Source organism: Anarrhichthys ocellatus, unplaced genomic scaffold (assembly GCF_004355925.1).
Source record: "Anarrhichthys ocellatus isolate YVR2014 unplaced genomic scaffold, GSC_Weel_1.0 scaffold9, whole genome shotgun sequence".
Classification (NCBI taxonomy): domain Eukaryota; kingdom Metazoa; phylum Chordata; class Actinopteri; order Perciformes; family Anarhichadidae; genus Anarrhichthys; species Anarrhichthys ocellatus.
In genome coordinates this window covers 10,751,633-10,771,283 of record NW_022280039.1, presented here as the reverse complement: position 1 = coordinate 10,771,283, position 19,651 = coordinate 10,751,633, and the positions used below count along the sequence as shown (strand labels likewise).

The 19,651-nt window shown below is 43.5% G+C and overlaps 2 protein-coding genes across 2 annotated transcripts in view; one reads left to right on the top strand and one right to left on the bottom strand.

Annotated features, from left to right (window-relative positions):
* The first annotated feature begins 673 nt into the window (after positions 1-673).
* Positions 674-3,384, top strand: xbp1 (X-box binding protein 1). Its single transcript, XM_031849700.1, is given in 6 exon segments — positions 674-1,026; positions 1,495-1,591; positions 1,756-1,872; positions 1,995-2,075; positions 2,078-2,161; positions 2,294-3,384. Coding segments are annotated over 6 exon segments (1,173 nt in total). The 5' UTR covers positions 674-817; the 3' UTR covers positions 2,879-3,384.
* An 11,919-nt stretch (positions 3,385-15,303) lies between these two features.
* LOC116384584 (coiled-coil domain-containing protein 60) overlaps positions 15,304-19,651 on the bottom strand; it is a 27,145-nt gene continuing 22,797 nt past the window's right edge. The window contains 7 exon segments of the mRNA XM_031849389.1: positions 15,304-15,395; positions 15,398-15,470; positions 16,300-16,340; positions 16,343-16,463; positions 16,698-16,814; positions 17,293-17,413; positions 19,167-19,233. Coding sequence (XP_031705249.1) covers positions 15,304-15,395; positions 15,398-15,470; positions 16,300-16,340; positions 16,343-16,463; positions 16,698-16,814; positions 17,293-17,413; positions 19,167-19,233 — 632 coding nt within the window.

The following is a 19,651-nucleotide window of genomic DNA, read 5'->3' as shown; positions in this document are numbered from 1 at the left end:
CCAAGACAAAGAGCAGGAGCATCAGATGTCTCAATGAGGGTTTAAAAATCAAGAATATCTCCTATACTTAAAACCAAAAACAATGTGTGACCTGTTATGCTATCATGGCATTTATTTTATTAGCTTCAGCTGATATAAAATATAAAACATCAATGTGATATTTTTATTATTGTCTTAAAACAACCATAAAGTGCTGCTTGTGAGGAAAGAGGTTGTAAATATATTATACGGATTAAATAATGAGACCGACATGGTGGTTCCAGGAAACTCCAAATCTATGACACAGCTTCCACGATCAATACAGAGAAAGTACTGCAGGTTTAGTGTATGTGATGAAGTCTGTGTGGCTCAAATCTGATGCAACTCCTGGAAACAAGGACCTGAGAATACACTGAAATCCCAGTTTACTCCATCAAACAGTCAAGTCCGCTCACACGGTCCCGTACCGGTAGAATAGAATATAATAAAATGTTTGAAATGACATGTTGAAACAGAAATTGACATCTAGTCTTGATAAGAAACAACACTTCCAAGGTACTACGGGGTTTTTCATTTTGACTGAAACTTCAAATGCAGATTTTATCAGCACGGCGACCAATCACAGGTCGTAAACAAGTTGCGTCATAGCCGCTGGTAGCCTATCAGCTATCACCACGACAGTAGAAAAAGATCGCAGGCGCAGTCCGTCTTGTAGAACAGTTGAGAATTACCGGCCATCGGGTTTGACCAGGGGAAGCCTTCAGGTTTCTTCTGATTTCATTAAAGGATACCCGATTATTATTTCAGACGCCGCCGAGGAGGATATACAGCAACAACAATGGTGGTGGTAACAGCCGGGACCGCGGGGCCCCATAAAGTGCTCTTGATATCCGGGAAACAGACGGGCTACAACCGGCCCATCTCCGTCGTCTTACCCTCGTCCAGCCCGGCGTCGTCGGACTCGGAGTCCAACTGCTCCGCCGGGCCGCCCATACGGAAGAGACAGAGGCTCACACACCTGAGTCCGGAGGAGAAGGCTCTTCGCAGGTTAGTCTCTCACAAAATACAATAATAGTCATGTGTCATTATTTACGGGGGTAAAACTCTTATTAATGTTAAACGAGTTGCTACAGGGACACGCCCAACGATATTGATCCCCTTTGGATTTGCCATTTAAATCTCAGTAAAAAAAAAAGAAGAATTGCGTCACTGTTGCATCTCTTAATATCACAAAGAGGTCATATAAACAGTTTAAATCTGTCCATTTGACTTAAACGTCGTTATTGCGTCGCCTTTTGGACTCTGGTTAAGCTTGTCAAAGTGCTTATCGGAGTGATTTGACTGTTGCAGAGCAGGATACTGATATCCTGGTATGCCTGCGTGGCAAGGAAACATGGCCGGTGATTGCGCAGTACTGTGCACTCCAAGTCCATGTCAGGGGGCTTAGTCAGCGTCACAGAAGGACTGTGTGCTAAATTCCTGTTTTTCTTTTTTTTCTCTTCTTCCCCCTCCAAGGAAACTCAAGAACAGAGTCGCAGCTCAGACAGCCAGAGACAGGAAAAAGGCCAAAATGGGTGAGCTGGAACAGCAAGTCCTGGAGATGGAGCTGGAGGTAATTTATTTTTATTTAAATCATCTTAAGACATTTAACACCCGACCCACTTTATTTGGTGCAGTTTCATTTCTAGTTTTGGTTTCGTGCCCTTCATGCATCACTTCCCCCATAAACCGTTAAAGTTTCAGGTGTGAACATCTGTTTTGTTTTTCGTCCCGCAGAACCAAAAACTTCACATTGAAAACAGGCTACTTCGGGAAAAATCGAGTGGCCTACTGACAGAAAACGAGGAACTGAGACAGAGACTTGGGTTGGACACCCTCGACTCAAAAGAGACGGTACGTTTGTGTTGCGGACAGCAGAGAGGGAGGCGGGAGTCGGGTTGACTTCTGGTGAAAGTCTGCTCTTCAGAGTGGCGCGACCTTAATTCACCCCCCTTTCCCGTTCTTTTATATCACAGGTTCAGGTTTTGTTGTCCACCGGGAACGACGCAGGTTTAGGGATCGGGTCTTCTGAGTCCGCAGCACTCAGGCTACGTGTGCCTCCGCAGCAGGTGCAGGCCCAGCAGTCCCCAAATCTGAAGACTTCTCAATGGATACAGATGGTCCTGACACTACAGACAATGAGGTAAGTCTCTGATAAAAATGAAAAGATGCGTCTGAGATTAAAATCCTGTTTCCAAAGCTCTGTAATAACACTGGCGTGAGGTCATGGGTTAGTAGGTTAATCTCCTGTTTCTCCCCCCCCCCCCCCCACTAGTCTGATTTGCTCATGGGCATTCTGGACATCCTTGACCCAGAGCTGTTCCTCAAGTCCTGTGAACAGGAGTGCCCGGAGCCGCAGGTGCTGCTGGTCGGAGGGGGGGACACAGTACCTGCCACCGCACCTGCACCTCTGGGGGCCCCATCAGTTAAGCTGGAGGCCCTTAATGAACTGATCCACTTTGACCACATCTACACGAAGCCCGTGGAGGAGGTGGGCGCTGGCGGGCAGCGCGATGACACGGAGAGCGACACGGAGGAGGAGAGCGACGAGGTCACCGACTTCCCCGTCACAGACGACGACGACGTGGTGGTCGAGGAGGAGACCGTCTGCGTGAAAGACGAGCCGGAGGAGGTGGTCATCCCCGGCTGTGACGCTCACAGTCCGCTGGATGACTTTTTCGCCGACATCTCCCCCGCGGCCCTCGGCGGCCTGGATAAGGAAGCCTGTCTTGCGGACACATACAGCGACTCTGGATACGAAGGGTCCCTGTCCCCTTTCAGCGACATGTCCTCGCCCCTCTGCTCAGAAAGCACCTGGGACGACATGTTCGCTAATGAACTCTTCCCCCAGCTTATCTGAATCAACCATCCAGCCCAATAAGTTAAAATATATATAAATGCACATATATAAGAGCTCATGTGTAGTGTTCAATAACTACAGATAAGCACACGATGCTTCATGGCAACATAGGACACCACCGACTCTGCTCGTGTGTGTGTGTGTATAGGCTAAAAGTTAAGCACATAATCTATTACAGCAGGTCTGTATCATTGGCGATCCTGCATTGATTTGTGGGAGATGGAGTTCATGACAGCTTATTTTGGCACCAATTAATTACTGCAGAGGATTTAAGATTGCTAACAAATCTTTCACCCGCTGTTCCAAGAAGACACGTGGGTGGAACCCAGTATTTCTGTAAATGAATAGGGGGGGGGGCCCCTGACCATTTAAATATAACCTTTTTATTTATTTGTGTGTTCTGCTTCAGAGTCACTGTATGTCCACATGTAAAGACGCTTTCTTCTAATTTGTTGACGCTCTCCTTGTAGTCTTAATTACTGCATTAAAAAACTTTTTGCATTGCATCTTGTCTCTTCGTTTCAGTCATTGCAGGTGCTTATACAGTTCATCTAATGGTGTTTATTCGATGTCTCCCATAAGTATGCACACAAAAGCAAAATATTTTAAACTATCTTAAAGATAATTCAGGTAGTGTTAACAACCGGACAGTTTAGTGCTTCTATCATTAACTGTAATGGATTGCTCTTTACTGCTGAAGTAAGTAGTTGACCGAAATCATTGGCAATTGAGGTAACAAGAGAAATTGCTGAACACTTGGTTACTGCTTCATATTGTAAACTAATTATCTTTGGATGTTGGACTGATGGGCAAAGAACCAGCACTTTGAAGGTGTCACGCTGACTTAAAAACACCCGTCTCAATGTCTCCTGAGCTCCCTATGAGGCTTGATTCTTAAAATTTTTTTTTACAGATAAGTCATCACTTAAAATATCTGGAATCATGTTTTAACCACGAAGACATCTTTCTGCTTGCACAGATTTTAGAAAAAGATTCTATCGTCTTCACAATTTAAAGTCACAAATCCGCTTCACCCCCAGACGTGGTGGATATCAGGAGTTTAAATCATTGAAATGCTTAGATTGACTGTTTACTGTGCTCTTAGTATAGTATGAAGAGTCCAATGTTATGCTTATAAAAGCTTATCTTAAACTCTAATATCAGCAATCAACATCCAAAACTCATAGGCGGCACAATCTTTTCACAGCTATCTGTCCAGCTCTGAGATAATCTCGCACGTGTGCAGACGCAGTGTTTATATTCCCTATCTAGCTCTCTTGTGCCGGCACAACCTTGCGTTTCTGAGAAGCGGGCCTGCTTGTGTTACATAACACTTCTAATGTGACAGACTTTTTCTGGGTGTCCACCCTGAGACGGGTTTAGTCTTCACTTGCCCGTCAGAAGTAGGTCAGTGTGAAGAGAACAGGCGGAGTCTGCGGGTCACACCTTGTCCCTCGGGCTGTTATTCTGTAAATCACAATGAGGACACAGTGGCCCCCTTTAAGTTACCAAGGCTATGATTGGTATGACCCCCCCCACCCTTTGAATGAGCTGATTAGATCTGCTTTTCACATGCAACACTGATGTAATTGATCTCTCTCTGCCTCTCCCTGTTAGCGTTTAGCTCCCGTTTCCTTGTTACAAAGCTTTGTGTTTACGATGTCATCCATTATGTCTCACAGCAGCTACTTTCGCACATGACATCAAATTATCTGGAAGGAGGCTGAAGGGGGAGAAAAAAAAGAAATTGGCAACTCAGCTAATTTCACTGTAATCTGACCTCCATTTTGTTCGTGTGGTAGGTTGAAGGAAACCGCAGGAGTCTTTGACGTAGATGCGCCTCAGCTACCCCGAAAGAGTGTGGTGAGAAATCGACTACTTCCTGTCGCGTACGTAGAAACCACAGCAAAGACTAAACCAGCCTCACAGCTGTGGAGCCGAAACTGAAAAATATCCGCTGAAGCAGAGTAGATTCTGGTTTATTTAGGGACGACGGACTCTTTTCTGTTTTTACTCAATGTGTGTGTTACCCAGTAAAGTGTTTTTTAGGTTTTGGTTCAAAATGAGTTGGGTTGAGAGATATCTGCTCCCTTTCTTTCCTCATATGTCGCTTCTTTGCTCAATGTCGTGTAACATTTAAACTATTTTAAATTATTTGAATTATTGCCTGTCAGCCTCTTCTATCCGGTAAAGCACTTTGCAACCTTTGTTTTGAAAAGTGCTATATAAATAAAGTGTATTATTATTATTTAGAACAGCCTATATTCATAATTGCTGAGCTGTTATTGCTCTTTTGTTCCCCTCAAAGGGATTCCTGCGAATCCAAGATGATTCCTGTCAAAAACTCTCTTCCATTGCTGAGGTAAAAGCACTTTTTTTACGATCACTGGAGATTTTGAAAGATGAATTCACCTTAAAGCACCCAAAAGATTTCCTTGCAGCTGTTTAGAAACTCAACACAGAAACTGATATTCAAATCATCAACAGTAAACCTGAGACCATGTGTGGTATCTGAAGGTGCTGCTGGGTGCTGTAACAAACAATGTGAACTTTCATACTCATATTCATTCTACTAAATTAAAGGACTTATTAAAACAGAAAAGTTCCCCGGCACCGACTCAACGTCATCTGTGGGAATCAAGTAGCGTCATTTGGATCTCGCTCTTGGCCACTTTGGCTTCTTTGACCGAAGAAATCATTCAAGCATGTGATTCAGGTGATCCCAGGTGAGGTCCAATTAAACTGGATCTTGCCAGTGCTCTCACAGCAGGTTTCATAATGACCACGCAGATCTTTTGAAACTCCAAATCCAAGTCTTTCAACAGAAGGATACGGTTCCTCTTGTTCAGGCAGGAGTGCTGCGATCTTTCTGTCCCAGAGAAGGAGCGACAGAAAAATGCAGCACAATCAGCTGCCGAACTGAACACAATGAACCAATGAGTGACAAGGCCTCGGTAACACCAGACTGAACTCCAGCTCAGTACATCCCTCAGATTGCAGATCCTAACTCTTTGTTTCCTGCTGTTAAGGTACCATCAGACCGAACAGCTGTACGGTGAGTACTGTATTTGTACCGGCGTACAGACGAAGACGAGGCGATGACGAGACGGCACCAACGGCGCTTAACTGTGACTATATCAACTTGCAATTTTGTTGATGAAGAAAGACGACTAAAATGAAGTTTAAGAGGAGACAAAATATTTTAGTGTGCAACCATATTCGGACGACACCGGCAGAAAAACAATGATCAGCCAGGAGGACTCGGGTTAACTTATGAAAGTCAAAGTTAACAATGACAACAGGAGAGAAAGAGAAGAGGGGATATTTTGCAAAATACTCGCCTGCAAAAATCACAGCGATTCTTTCGACGAGTAACAACAGTTTGAGTTTCGCACAACATAAAAACAAATGGTGAGTGGCCTTTAACTAAATAAAAAAAAACATATCTGGCAAAATAAACACTAGTTTGTACAATAATTTCAACATGTCATACATTTGAGGCTTGAGCCTCGGAGGCCACCCCTCCCCCGCTCCGCCCCGGATAAAGACGAGCTCCTCTAAACCAGTATGAAACCAACCCGGTAATTTTAACTTATTGGGCTTATCGCAAGCCTCGAGTTACTACGCTCAGCAGTATTATAAAGAGGATCGCTGAACCTACACTGGCGGCTGCCACTTCGACGTAAATACGGGTTTTACAGTCTAAACTGTGAACAGCGTGCTCAAAATGTACATTTAAACAGAGAGCAACTGAGCAAATCTGCTCCGACACAATAACAGAAAAACACTTCACAACAAGGATTCTGAGAAAGAAGCAAGCAAAAAAAAAAACAAAAGTGCCACCTGATCAAACAGGATTCAGTCAGGTGTAAAGTAAACAAGAGGTCAAAGCAGCCATGTGACAGTTTTCTCATGTTGATGGTGTGGCTGGATGGGAGGGGGGTCACAGCCTCGAGGGGCTCAGCGACATCAGTCACCTGACCCAGATGAGGAATGTAAATCAGCGACCCCCCTTCGGCCTTCTTTATTAAAAAGGCTAACGAGTGGCTGATCACAAGCTGGGGAGGGGAGGGGGCATAGCTTTGGTATTTAGGGCACTTTATCAATAATTCAGTTGTGGAAGGGTGAGTCATCGACCGACGTCATTGCCAACAAAACAACATCTGTCCATCTCTGCACACAAACAACCTGCTGCACTCAACCACCTGATAACACTACACGAAACGAGGCTCGTCAATCCTGTCACCCAACCTCAAAAGGTGTGTTTCTACTCCCATCATTTGTTCACATCCGGTTGGTTTTTCCAGATTTTAGTCACAACATTCCAAATGATCGTTTCACATGCAGTACATCGTTATAAGGCGTCACTCGCCAAGTCTTTCCTCTTCATCTTCCCGTCAGGGCTGCAACAATAGCAGCGTGATCCTTTGTCAGGATCCATCAACCTTTTATGTCAAAACAAGAAGTACGTGAACAATGACGCACACATACCAGCGATGCGCTCACATGCGGGACGCACACTTCACTCCTGTGCTCCGTCAAGGCGGTTTTCCTCCCGCAAGAGAGAGAGAGATCGCTATCCTCAGTTACTGCCGGCAACAAAGGACGGTCAGTGGGAGTGTGTTAATGCATGTCTGATCCGCGGCACTGAGCCAAACCTCACTGAGAGAACAGTAAGGCGACTTATGGGAGTCAGATGTGTCCTGAGAGTCAAGAACATGCAGTTCCACAAGCTGTTGAATAGTTGTAGAATTGTATTGAAAGATCCCCTCCAGCTAGGTTTAAAGACACAAAAATACTAAGAAGAAGAAAAAGTCGTTTTTCCACACGTTCTTAAAATTCCCTCATTGAAACATCCAAAATCTATGAATACGTAAATAGTTTCCTAAATGAACGATGAATGTATGATATCTGACAAAAAGTTTTCGTACGAAAGTCGAGCAACACGTGTCAATTTCCACTCGTCATTTCAAAATACACTTCCGTCTTCACAGGAAACAACTTGATTACGTTTAGGAAAAGATCCTGAACTACTTAGTTAGGTTTAGGAAAAAAGTTTTGGTTACAATAACTACGGAAGTGTCGTTACTGAAGTACGCAAGTTACGTGACAAATAAACCAACGTTGACTTCTCGCTTCACACGGGGAGCGAACAGCGGTCTCCTGAGTGACAGATTGTTTTTTTGTTTACATTGTTGTGCGAATCGCAGCTCATTATTTTCCGTCTGTTTCGCTACGAAGTGCTGGATGAGAACAGCCTGCCTTTTTATGAAGTTTCCTTTTGGACCACAATTAGTCTCAGATTGAAGGTGAGCAAAGAGAATATTTCCTCCACCACCCTGTAAGTGTCAAACCCTGCACACAGACATCACTCTGCACAGTGAAGCTCACACATCCAAGTGAAGCAACAAGAAGCAAAACACATTTTTGAGTGGAGGGGGAAGGTTAAATATTTGTAAAGCTAACAATTCTGCAAGAATAACTTGAGTGCAATCTTCATCATCACTCCGATTCAAGACTTTTCCGTTTTTCTTTTAATTCATTAATGGCTACATAAAGCAAGAGACACGCTTAAAAAAAAATACTCTTGCTTTTAAAATAACAAAACAACAGCAGCATATTGTTCGGAACACAATCCGAGGTCAGCAATGAGGAGGAAACGACACGATGAGTCATTTTGTGCGAGTGGCAGCAGGCTATTTAACAGGCACAGGCTAACGCAGGCTGCGAGGAGGACTCGCGTCACAATGTTGCACAAGGCTCCATTGCCATGGTTTCAACTTCCTGTACATGTGGCAGGTCTGCGAGAGGCAGGCTCGTCTGCTGGAAGAAAAACATGAATCACTTGGATTCCTCCTACACGGCGTGGCAGATTCTCCCTTTGAAGCTCTCTCAAAAGGCAGCAAGCCCACGTAGCAAAGATTCAGAGCGGATCAAGGGGATTTAAAACTGCACACATTTCTTTTGATATTATCTGAATGCCTTCTCATAACCTCGATGCAGCTTTGCATTGTACTCGATCTGCAATCTAATTCAAGATCCCAACTCTCTAAGAAAGTTTCTCTTTCCCACTCTTATGGATGGTCTTTTTACTTCTTGCTCAAACCACGGAGGCCCCTGAGGTTAAAGGCTCGTATACCTCAGCCTCCGTCTGCCAGCAATTACAGAGTAAGCTTAGACGTGATCACAAAGCACAGGCGGACGGGCATGCACACCCATACGCAAGAAAAGTACCGCAATTCCTGTTTGGAATTTCATCATTCATGTGTTGTCATCGGGACCACCTACGCTATCTGAGACAATATACATCCCTCGGCTGTCACAGTTTGTACTGCGCCTGTTGCAATATTGAACACTCCATGGTGTCGGAGTCAGAGATCAATAGTGTTCCTGTCAGATGAAAACTTTGGACTGTATGTCTGCTTTTTTTTGGGAAAGTCAGAGAAAACAACCTTGAAGAGGTTAAGGGAGGCTGCACTTAGTCACAGTGGCACTTTGAGCTAAATGCTAATATCGGCATGGTAACATGCTCCCAATGACGATGCTAACAAGCAGATGTTTAGCGGGTAAGTTTTACCATGATCACAATCTGACATGCCAACGTTTGCGGATGAAATGTGAAATAAAAAGGTTTTTTTCCAGGTAATTGTTTGTAAAGTACTGGACAAATTAAAAACTTGACCTGATGTTAGAATAAAAAGCAAGGGGAACACTTAAGTTATTAGTATTTATTGTCTGGGAACCATGAGTCTACAAATTGAACGAATCCATTCGATATATATTTCCTAGCGGGGAACTAGCGGGACTAAAAATAAAAAATATATATTTGGAGCTTTGGTCAGAGAATGTTCTCAGCCAATATCATGTAATGGATCAATAACTTCACCAAAATTGAAATCATAAGGCATTTCACTCAGCAACAGCTAAACTAGAAAACCATTTGCCTAAATCATAACAAGCTATTTTATTTTTGCCACCGAAATGAAGTCAAATACAGGAACCTGAATGTACCTCATATTGCAAGAAGGATAACGTGATCAATACAACAAGTCACAACCCAGCTGACACACTGAACAGCCACGGTCAGGACACTTTCACTGCTGCAGCCACAACAGCTGGTTTCCCACGGCGGCCTGGGCTGTAAAAGTGTCACATGTGTGTACTTTAAGCGAACGATCCACGGCTATTCTGGCCCGGAGGCGCGGACAGCCTTCAGCTTAGCTTGTGTGACAAGTTACTGTGAGCTTGGGCTAAATGACATCTGTCACAGTGACATAGAAATACAAGAAATCACCCGAGAGAGCTCCGGACACAATGTTTGGGTGGAAAATGTGAGTGTGTGTGTGTGTGTGTGTGTGACTTTGACAACAGTGTGGGCACCCCCTAACCCCCGTTAGAGCGGAGATAAGAGAGTGTCTACATGTGCAAAGTGCCAGCTGCAGGGAATTTATCAGCAGGACAAAGGGCTAACCAAGGGAACATGCAGGAAGACACAATAAAGGAACTGATAAAAGCATGTAGCCATTACAGATATTACATTTGATATTTCAGGAGGTCTGCTATCATTTAGTGCAACTAAAATGCAAGAATGATGTCCTGTTTTCCAACAACAATAAAGATTACAAAGAACAAATGATCATGTAGTTGTTTCAATGTAAATATTCAACGAAAACTACCGCAAAATTACTAGATGCCACGTATTCCACGGTGCCCTTATGTCTCAGTTTAAAGTTGATTTCACTACTACTCAGCCTCTTTAACGTAATCATTTCGAGGCCCAGCTCCTGGTTGCACAACGTTTCACCACTAAGCAAACACTTTCACACACTTGCAGCCAAATTCACTTTCACAACTACACAAGCATGGAGAGGCCGCCGCTGGTACACTGGAGAGTAAATATTGAATTTTCCTGTAGGGTGGATTGACCGCTGTGCTTCTGATATGATGTGGCAGGAAAGGTCACAGGGTTTATAAGATCAGGACGCCCACGTGACTTAATCCTCATCTGAATCCTGAAGCAGTTAATGAAGTATTTTTTGGTACATTTTAACAGAAAGGATTTCAGCAGCTGTTCTTATTCTTGACTGCTTGTAATGATGGTGATCACGGAGTTTAAGCTCATTCTGCTTTTTTACTCGTAAGAAATGCCTTCACCAAAATGACACATAGATGCTTAAAATCCTCTTAAATCTCTAATCTCATGTTGTACCTTCATTTCTTCAGGTTTAGGTTGATAGATAGATGCGCAGTATTTTCTGCTGCTTGTGCTGTAACTGTGCAATTCTGTCTGAGATGAGCTACGAGCTCGAGTTACGGCCCGAAGGAATTTCGTCGACAATTGCCAACCAACCAAAACAGGAAGAGGAAATTGCTTTTGTTTTCCCCGTCAGCCATCAGTAGCTATCCCGTTACCAAAGAATGTAAGTTCTTTGCAGTTACTATCTTAAGTAGCAGAAATGGCAGACAGTTGAACAAGCAAAGTAAAGCCCTTTGCACAACAAGGCAGTTTTTTAATCCGTCATCCGATAGAAATCGTTGAGCACAGAAACCTTGCACACTGAGTCCGATGTGTTTTATTGTTCTATTTGTTGCAAATATTCTCCAGACAAGACGAAACTGCATTAATTACGTGTGTGCAATAGACAACGCAAGTCCCAAACGGGGCTAACGAATGAATGACGTTAGCAAGAAGCTATCGCTTAGCTGCCTGGAGCTCAGTCACTACCGTCTAAACTTTGGTAAATCCTTTGTTTTGTGTCCATCCGCGATTCCAAGCTGTTCTGCAATCACCGGCCACAATCTCTTTAAATTCCACATCTAGATATTCTTTACTTTGTTGTTCAGCGCCTTGTGCTGGGAGACAAATGAACAAAGTGAATAAGATGCCATTTTGGATGAAAGTTTGCATTTAAAGTGGCTGTAAGTGGTCTAAAACGCCGATGGATGCAAAAAAAAACAAAAAAAAAACCAGCAGAAATCAAAACTGCTCCAAAACCTTTAATGACTTTGAAGTTCCGGAGTCGGTGTGTAAACGTGATCGACACAACGTGAGGTTGTGTCAACATAAGCAGCGCCAACAATGACTCACTTGGGAACGCTCCTCATGGTGTTTTAGTGTTGTACTGCTGTACTGAGCTCTGCTCTGTTTGACTGTTTACCTCCTGGTCTCTTCTCTGTCTACTTTACAATCATGTGCACCTTTAACAAGCTACATCCACACATCCAATCACATTCAGTGAACAGGGTTCACGGTTCTGAGCACCACAGCGACTAAACCTCAGGCATACGGTACATCTGGGACGGGTCACACCACGGCAGCGCTCTCTAGTGCCACCAGCAGACCAGCCTTGCAATAGCAGCTGTTTTCAAAAACAATTCTACCACACAGATGACTCAAAGTCCACACAGTCTGTTGGGCTTCACCGCAGGAAATCTGCAAATACTTAATAAAAACAAGGGATACTCGAGCAATTCAGTATTGTACTTCCATAAAGTTAGGGGCCTTGTGAAAGACAGATAAAAAGAGAAATGGTCTAATGGTCAAAACAGCAGATGCCAAGATATCCTGATTTTAGCCCTGAGGATGAAACAACCCCCCCCAAAAAGCACTGGATCCTACATTTCCCAAAATGCAACCCTTCATGCCTGATAAATGCCCACATCTTTTTAACTCGATATTTCCAGTTTTTGTGACTTTTTGTTAAAAAATCTCCAGGGAGGTCGGGTGGATGGAGATGGAGATGGTCAAAAATCACCGGACTTTCACCCAGGAGACGTTCATGTCTCGAATGAAACCAGAAGTCAACGTTGAATAATTTGTGGTGTAGCTTACATACTTAACTAACGTCACTTCAGTAGTTATTTTACCCTAAACCACGATCTTTTCCTCAACTTAAACAAGTAGTTTTGTTGCCTAAACACAGCAGGGGCTTGCACAGTTGCACTGATTGCACTCGTGTTGCTGGACACACAAAAAAATAAATAACTTTATGTAAGATATCAAACAAACTGCTGTATTAGGATACGTTGATCTATTTACACCAGCTTGCTCATGCTCACCGCAACTAAGACTGTTCCTCAGCTTCAAACTCTTTTCTATATTTTATTTATGTGCATAATTCTACCAGTTTAAATCCACTGACTTGCAGCTGTATTTATTATCCTCACTTTTATTTACTATTTTCCCCTTTATTCCGTCTAGACTTTGTGCCCTGAGGCGTGAGCTCTCAAACCTGAGTGAGAAGTTCAAATGAAAGAATGCTTGTTCCCCCTCATGTTTTCCTCTGCCGCCCTGCACCTCACCATCCCCCTGCCCAGGGCCAAGTGAGGGTTCACAGCTCCCAGACTGTGTGGCATTCCTAAAATGAGTGATAGCTTGTTGCTGACCCACCACCCCTGTTCCCGATCCTCCCCCTCCTCCCCCAGGAAAGACACTCTCCCCTTTGACTCTACGCTGCTTCGCAGACTGAAGTAGATACGACAAGCCCAATCTCACGTGGAAAAAAAAACAATACAGTGCATGTTATCGCAAATGGATAAGGAGGACTAGAAGTAGCTGGAAGGAGTTTGCAAAAGCAGGAGTTGAAATAACACATATTGCCAATGTGTTCCTAACATTATTTTCCTCAAGGCATCTCAAAAACCCATCGGGTCCAAACATTCACAGTCACATGATTTCAGTCACATTCACTCTCAATTTCTTCAAAATGCTGATCGAGGCAAAGAACAGAGAGTTGATTATTCCTAACGGGCGGAGCTGAAGGTCAGCCTCTTTTATTCACAACCCCTTCAGGAAGCAAGGCGGGGTCAAAAGCACGTCTGAGTGTCGTTATATTAGATCGTTGATCCATTATCCCATCGTCCCTGTGTCATCTGTGGCTTGCACTTTAGCAGTACTTGTGGCCTGTAATGTTTTTCATGTGATGTCTGTTTTACTGCTCCCTACGGACAGATAATACTGCGTGTAAGTGTTTTTTCAACCTAAAGCTTTTACAGCACATTTGCTAAACACTGAGTCAAGAAGATCTTTGCAGGAAAATGTTCTTGTGAACAGGAAGGGGTGGGTTTTTACAACGAATTTCACATTTGGCAACACCGACAGTGTTTTTTCTTTTCTTTAGATGATATGAAAGAAGAAGTGGTTAGTTAGCATGAGTAGCAATGACAGAGCAGACAATGAAGAGGGCCGCATACACACTTCATCGCTGCACAATGTATTTAGTGCAAACTAACGTTTGACCCATAGCACTTAAAGATTCTACCAAATAATGACATGTAGTCTTGTGAGTTATCACTGGAGACTTGCACATGAGAAAAACAACAAGCAGGCCTCCAGGAAGACTTCTGGTTGCTCTTTGTAGCCTTTAACTGTAGATTGAAAGGTATGCACCCATTCTACTTCCTGCTTCCCCCCTTATTGTGTGTGCTTGCATCTCCTTGTTTATCCCGTACACATGTGTGACCCTGTGCTTATTGGTGTAGAAAGCATTGTACCATGTAAGACCTTTCTAATTCATCTAAAAGAGAAAATACCATTTAGCAGAAAAAGAAATCGACAAACTAGTCCACCGTATACACCGTTAATGAGATTATTAATTCATTAACTAACATAATTGAACGTGGCCGTCGGAGAGAAAGTGCTGGATGCTGTCTGGTGTCTGGGAGCGGAGCCTCAAGGCTTTGCCGCAGAGGACGTATCTTCAGTAGACAGATGACATCTCGTACCTACAGACAAACTATCAGTAGCAGCCGACAACTCGATTGGAAAAGTACTTTCACTGCTTGTTCTTTGTCAGATTTCATGTGACACTCCAGTGCTCACCCATTATCCCAAGTTTGAATATTTTGCGACAAGGTTCACATCGCGTCTGAGACGAATTGCTGCATCATATTTTTTGTCGTACAACCACTTGTCATTAAATTAGAATATCACCGATGGTTAGGGGTAACCACTAACAGATTTGTTTCCTGTTTTGGACGTTACGGAAATGGTCATTGTCGTGGGATATAAAATAACCGTATAATAAAACATAAAAACTGAAAAAATAAATAAATAGACACACTCATTCATTCTGGTCCAGAACAAATGTAAAGCCTCGTCTCCTACAATCCCAGACATTTTTACCTTGAATATCAAAACCTATATTTAAAACGTTTTAAGACTTTTTAAGGCACCCTGATTGTACCTTTAATCTAATTGTTCCTTTTCTTCGGGCAATTTAATTTAACTATGAAATAATAACAATTACGTCTTCCCACTTTCAGTTGCTGAGTTTCTTTTGGTGTTATTAGTTACTTATTCTCATCCAAGTCAAGCGAAAAGGTGGAAATGCAAGATAACTTATCCTTCAGTACTTGTCACTTTTACTCATTCATTTTTGCCCCGTTACTTTTGAGACTCTTTCAGCCTTGAGCTCACGTTTTATTTACAACCCTGGTGTCCCAGTGTTCCCTTCATCTATTTGTCCTCCAGGTCTAAATGAGTGTGGTTCACCTGGTGTTTGCGGGGCGCTGTGGGGGGCAGAGCGACCCTTAAACACAACCAGGAATCGTACTCGTCCCTGAGCATCTGGACAACGTGCTCCGTGGCAATCTGACAGAGAAGGAGAGTAATGGGTGAGGGATAGTTTAAATAGAGATAGACAGAAAGAAACAGAACATCTAAACCAGTAAACTAACTTTACTGTGCTCCGGTGTCATTTATCAGCCGGCTTCCTGTCATTACACTGTCAGCTATCTGCTCAGGAGTCTGGGAAAGATCTATTCCCCCTCATTTCTGACCGGTAGAGGCGTGTTCAGAGGGTCTGGAGTCTGTTCGTTTTGGGAGTGGGGCTCGTCCCTAATTGATGGTTTGGTGGGAGTGACTGAGAGTTTGCTGTCGGGCTTAAAGTTAGGGGGAAGATGAGAGGAGTTAAATAAAGTCCCACAATTGAATCGCTACTATTCGACATGGAAATGCATCATTACAGAATGTTTATGGTGGGAGCTAACGAGATCATCTTTAATCTGCTACCCAACTGAAATAAGAATTTGGCAACAATTGCCTCCATTCAGGTTTGAATCGTCTCTCAGAACACAGCATCACGTTACAATTCGCCCAGATTCCAGTTGTAAACATCAATGTAACGTATGATTGCGACAATTTCAGCTGGTCTGAAAATGTTAATCTAGAACTCGACAGTCTTTGTATTTTGATCAGGCAGAGTTGTGTTCACAATCTGTGCTGTTTTTATTACTTCTTCTGTACTTATGAGATCTTTGCTCAAGCTTTAACATCAGTGTGACTTTATTATAACAAAGCCCCTTAAATGATCTGTTAGTTTATTATTTCATGTCATTTTCTCAGTGTAAGCTGTGGGAGAGAAATGATCATTTGTTGCTGCGATTCCGTGCCAGTTTCCTGTAACTTTAGTTTAGTGTACCTTGATGGCCACACGCAGCTCAGGCAGACAGAGCTCCTTCAGACCCGAGGTCGAACCCTGAGGGTCTGCTGCTCTGCAAAACCAGTCAGCCTCTCCAGTACCCGGCTCCCCGCTCGCTCCCTGCACACCTCCTCGGGCAGGCTGCTCAGCAGAGTGGACACAGCCTGGACGTAAACGACAGCATGAGTGTTATCAGATCCACTGGTAACATCATGCTGCAACACAAAATAACATGGTATTTATTAGCTCTAATGTGCATGTTAACGCACATGCATGCCACATGTGCATGCAGTTCCACAGGTGAGTGCAAACACACATCTGACCTCCCCTCCCCCGACCCCAGTAAACCTCCCAAACCCCCCGACATTCCACACGAGATAATGTCTTCAGCAGGTTGCATCCCACATATTGTTGCCGGGCTTGTTTTTAGTGTTTGAGGCCTTCATCTCTTGGGACATGCAGGTCTGTTGACGAGGAAGGCCCTGGGATTCAGTCACGTGACACAGGGCTCGAAACTGTACATCCGGAGTCAACCAGTCAAGTTGCGGTTTACATCCATTTGTATACATTTCCAGATGTTTACAAATGTGATTCATCACTTCATAAATCTGAAAATACTGTCAACAGCCATAATAAATCAATTTTCGCCATGTTTGTAGGAATAAAATGTTGTATAAATCAGCCTATGAATAATATATGAACAAATATATGAAGGCAAACACCTTCAGATTATAGATAGGATGACTGTCTGCACTGCACAACTGGGGGACTACTTATAAGGTTCTTATAAGGTTCTGTTCAACCGATGTGGAAGTTAACATCAAGCTGAAAATCCGCACTTTAACCTAATAATTGTTGTTAATTATATCTTTAAACAAAACATCCAATCATTCACATAAACAGAATACGATGAAGGTCTAATATTTCGACAGCGACAATAAACCAGGTCACACACTGCAGGTCAGAAATGACAAAACAAATATCCTCAATTACTTCTAACGCATGCGTGCAGGTGCAGTTGCACTTTTTGGGCCGAAAACTCTTTGTGGTCTTGGACCCGGTTCGGTTGTCCGTCCAGCCTGGAGGCTGTGTTTTGGACTCAGATGATGTCAGACTGAAACAAAGGACGGTTAAACAAGCAAGACTTGTTTATCGAAGAGACTGGTTAAACAGGGATGGGTCATTGTTGGAAAAAGACTGAAAGTGAGACTGGATGTAGCAGTCAACGCCCAAAACACTTTCACGTGTGTTCTCAGGATCTGGGTTTTGTTAGCTGTTAGCCAAAATCACTGTCCAAAACAACAAAAGTGAGATAACTGTCCCCCCCCCCACTGTGTCTCTGGGTGCAGAGTAGCGGCGATGCACTCAGCTGCGTTAGCTCTCGGTCGGTGAAGAGTCGTGAGTGATTAGTCAGCAGGCAGTGAATGGCCGTATCGGACGGACAATAAAAGGAGTTTTGAGAAAGTGTAAGTGCACCGCAACCTCGAGAGGACCTTGAGCATGCAGTAATAACTGGCCACCCAAAATATTATGCAGTTTGCTGCAGCAGAATGCGAGATTAGCCGTTGACAGACACGGAGGGGCACGCTCACTCACTCACGCACACATGACCACACCCGCGACAGATCTCCTCCTGACGGTGAAAATGAATACAGCAACAAATCTGACAGTTAGCCTTCAAAAAAGGTTTCCGTAGATGAATACGTTGGGGGGCGCAAACTCCCATGTGAATTCCCCCACTGCGGGACTAATAAAGGATCGTCTTATCTTATCTTATCTTGTAAAACGTGTCAAAAGAAAACCACCAGTACACACACTGCTGAGAACATCAACGGCAACTTAATTGTGTTTTTGGCAAGATTGTATGAAATGTCTTTTTCAGCGATTGCTTGCATATGTTGCAGCTTCTTTTTGAGTTTGAAGCAGTGTGTCTTTGGACTCCTTTCTGCCCTTCAGTGTCTAGACGGGGGATTTGCCAATTATGGGTTTTATTCATTCAATCACAGAATACAGCAGCGGTCACTGCAGACACACCTGGCGGAGGTCTGCACCTTACTAAGTGCACCTTTTTAGTTATGACTGTTATGTGCTGATATGTTTTAAACATTTAGTTGCATGAAGACAAGTGAATAGAATGTAATGTACGATTTTAAACATGTTGCACATGAACCATTCAAAGCACAAATGTCGATGCAGACCTCGCTGGTACGAACCAATAATTACTGAAAAAGCTGGCTGAGAAAATAGTCATCTGGAACATGTAATCAGCCACTGAATGGTGGTGATCATGTGCAGCCGAGGTAAATATCAGGTGGAAAGGACCAATGAAATGTCCATGATAACATTTTACAACATGCCCTTTAGTCCCCTCGCCCACAACACAATTCCACCGACGATTTACAGCGCATTCCTGACATAGCCTTTCAGATCACTGCCTCTAAAACGGGTGAAAAGGCCAGAGCAGGAATGAAGATGAAGGGGACTAAAAATAGAAAGCACAAATTGAAGGGCTGTCACCACAGAGAGAGTGTGACGGGTACAGGTTGAGCAGCTTTCCTCTCCCTGCTCTTCTTCTCTTTACACATTCCAGGGTCACGGGAATGCCGGTGCTGGTCACGAGGGCTTGGACTTTTGTCCTCCTTAGGATTAGCTGCTTTCGATCTCGGGAAATAAAGCCTCGGCTACTACGGCTACATTAGCCATCGTAATAGGAGGCACGACAGCAGTCAGGGGTTGAACTTTAGGATTTATGGCAGTAGGCCGGTAGCCGTTATCTTTTATACCGTGTTTATCTTTTCCGGCTGCTGAAATAAAAGTCATGAGACGGATATTCTGCTAAAATGTAGATCCTTGCAAGATGAACTCACCAGCTGGTTTGTGAGCTTTGGCTTTCTCTCTTGACTTTCTGATGGACATCTGAAAGTGTCCGGAGACCTAGAGATTAAAAAAACAACCTTTATTTAAACCCTTTGCTCTGCTCGTCTCTTTCATCATACCTCTGTAACTCTCTCTTCCTTTCACTTTCAAGCAGAGTTTCTGAGACAGGAGTAACGTCAAGTCAGGGTTTGTACACTGTATGATTCAGGAATATTGTCGGCTCCCAAGAAGGCTCACCTCTTAACTAATGCATTCCCTCCATACAGAGCATTTCTCTGTGGTTCAAATGAAAGCCCCACACTCCTGCATCCCGCCTCAGTATACAGATCAACATAATGAATTTTGAATGTGTAACTTTGAGTAATTTATGACCTAATTTCACCAGGTACACCTGCTGTACCCAAAGGTCAGTTCATAAACAGGTACAGCACACACACACACACACACACACACACACACACACACACACACACAC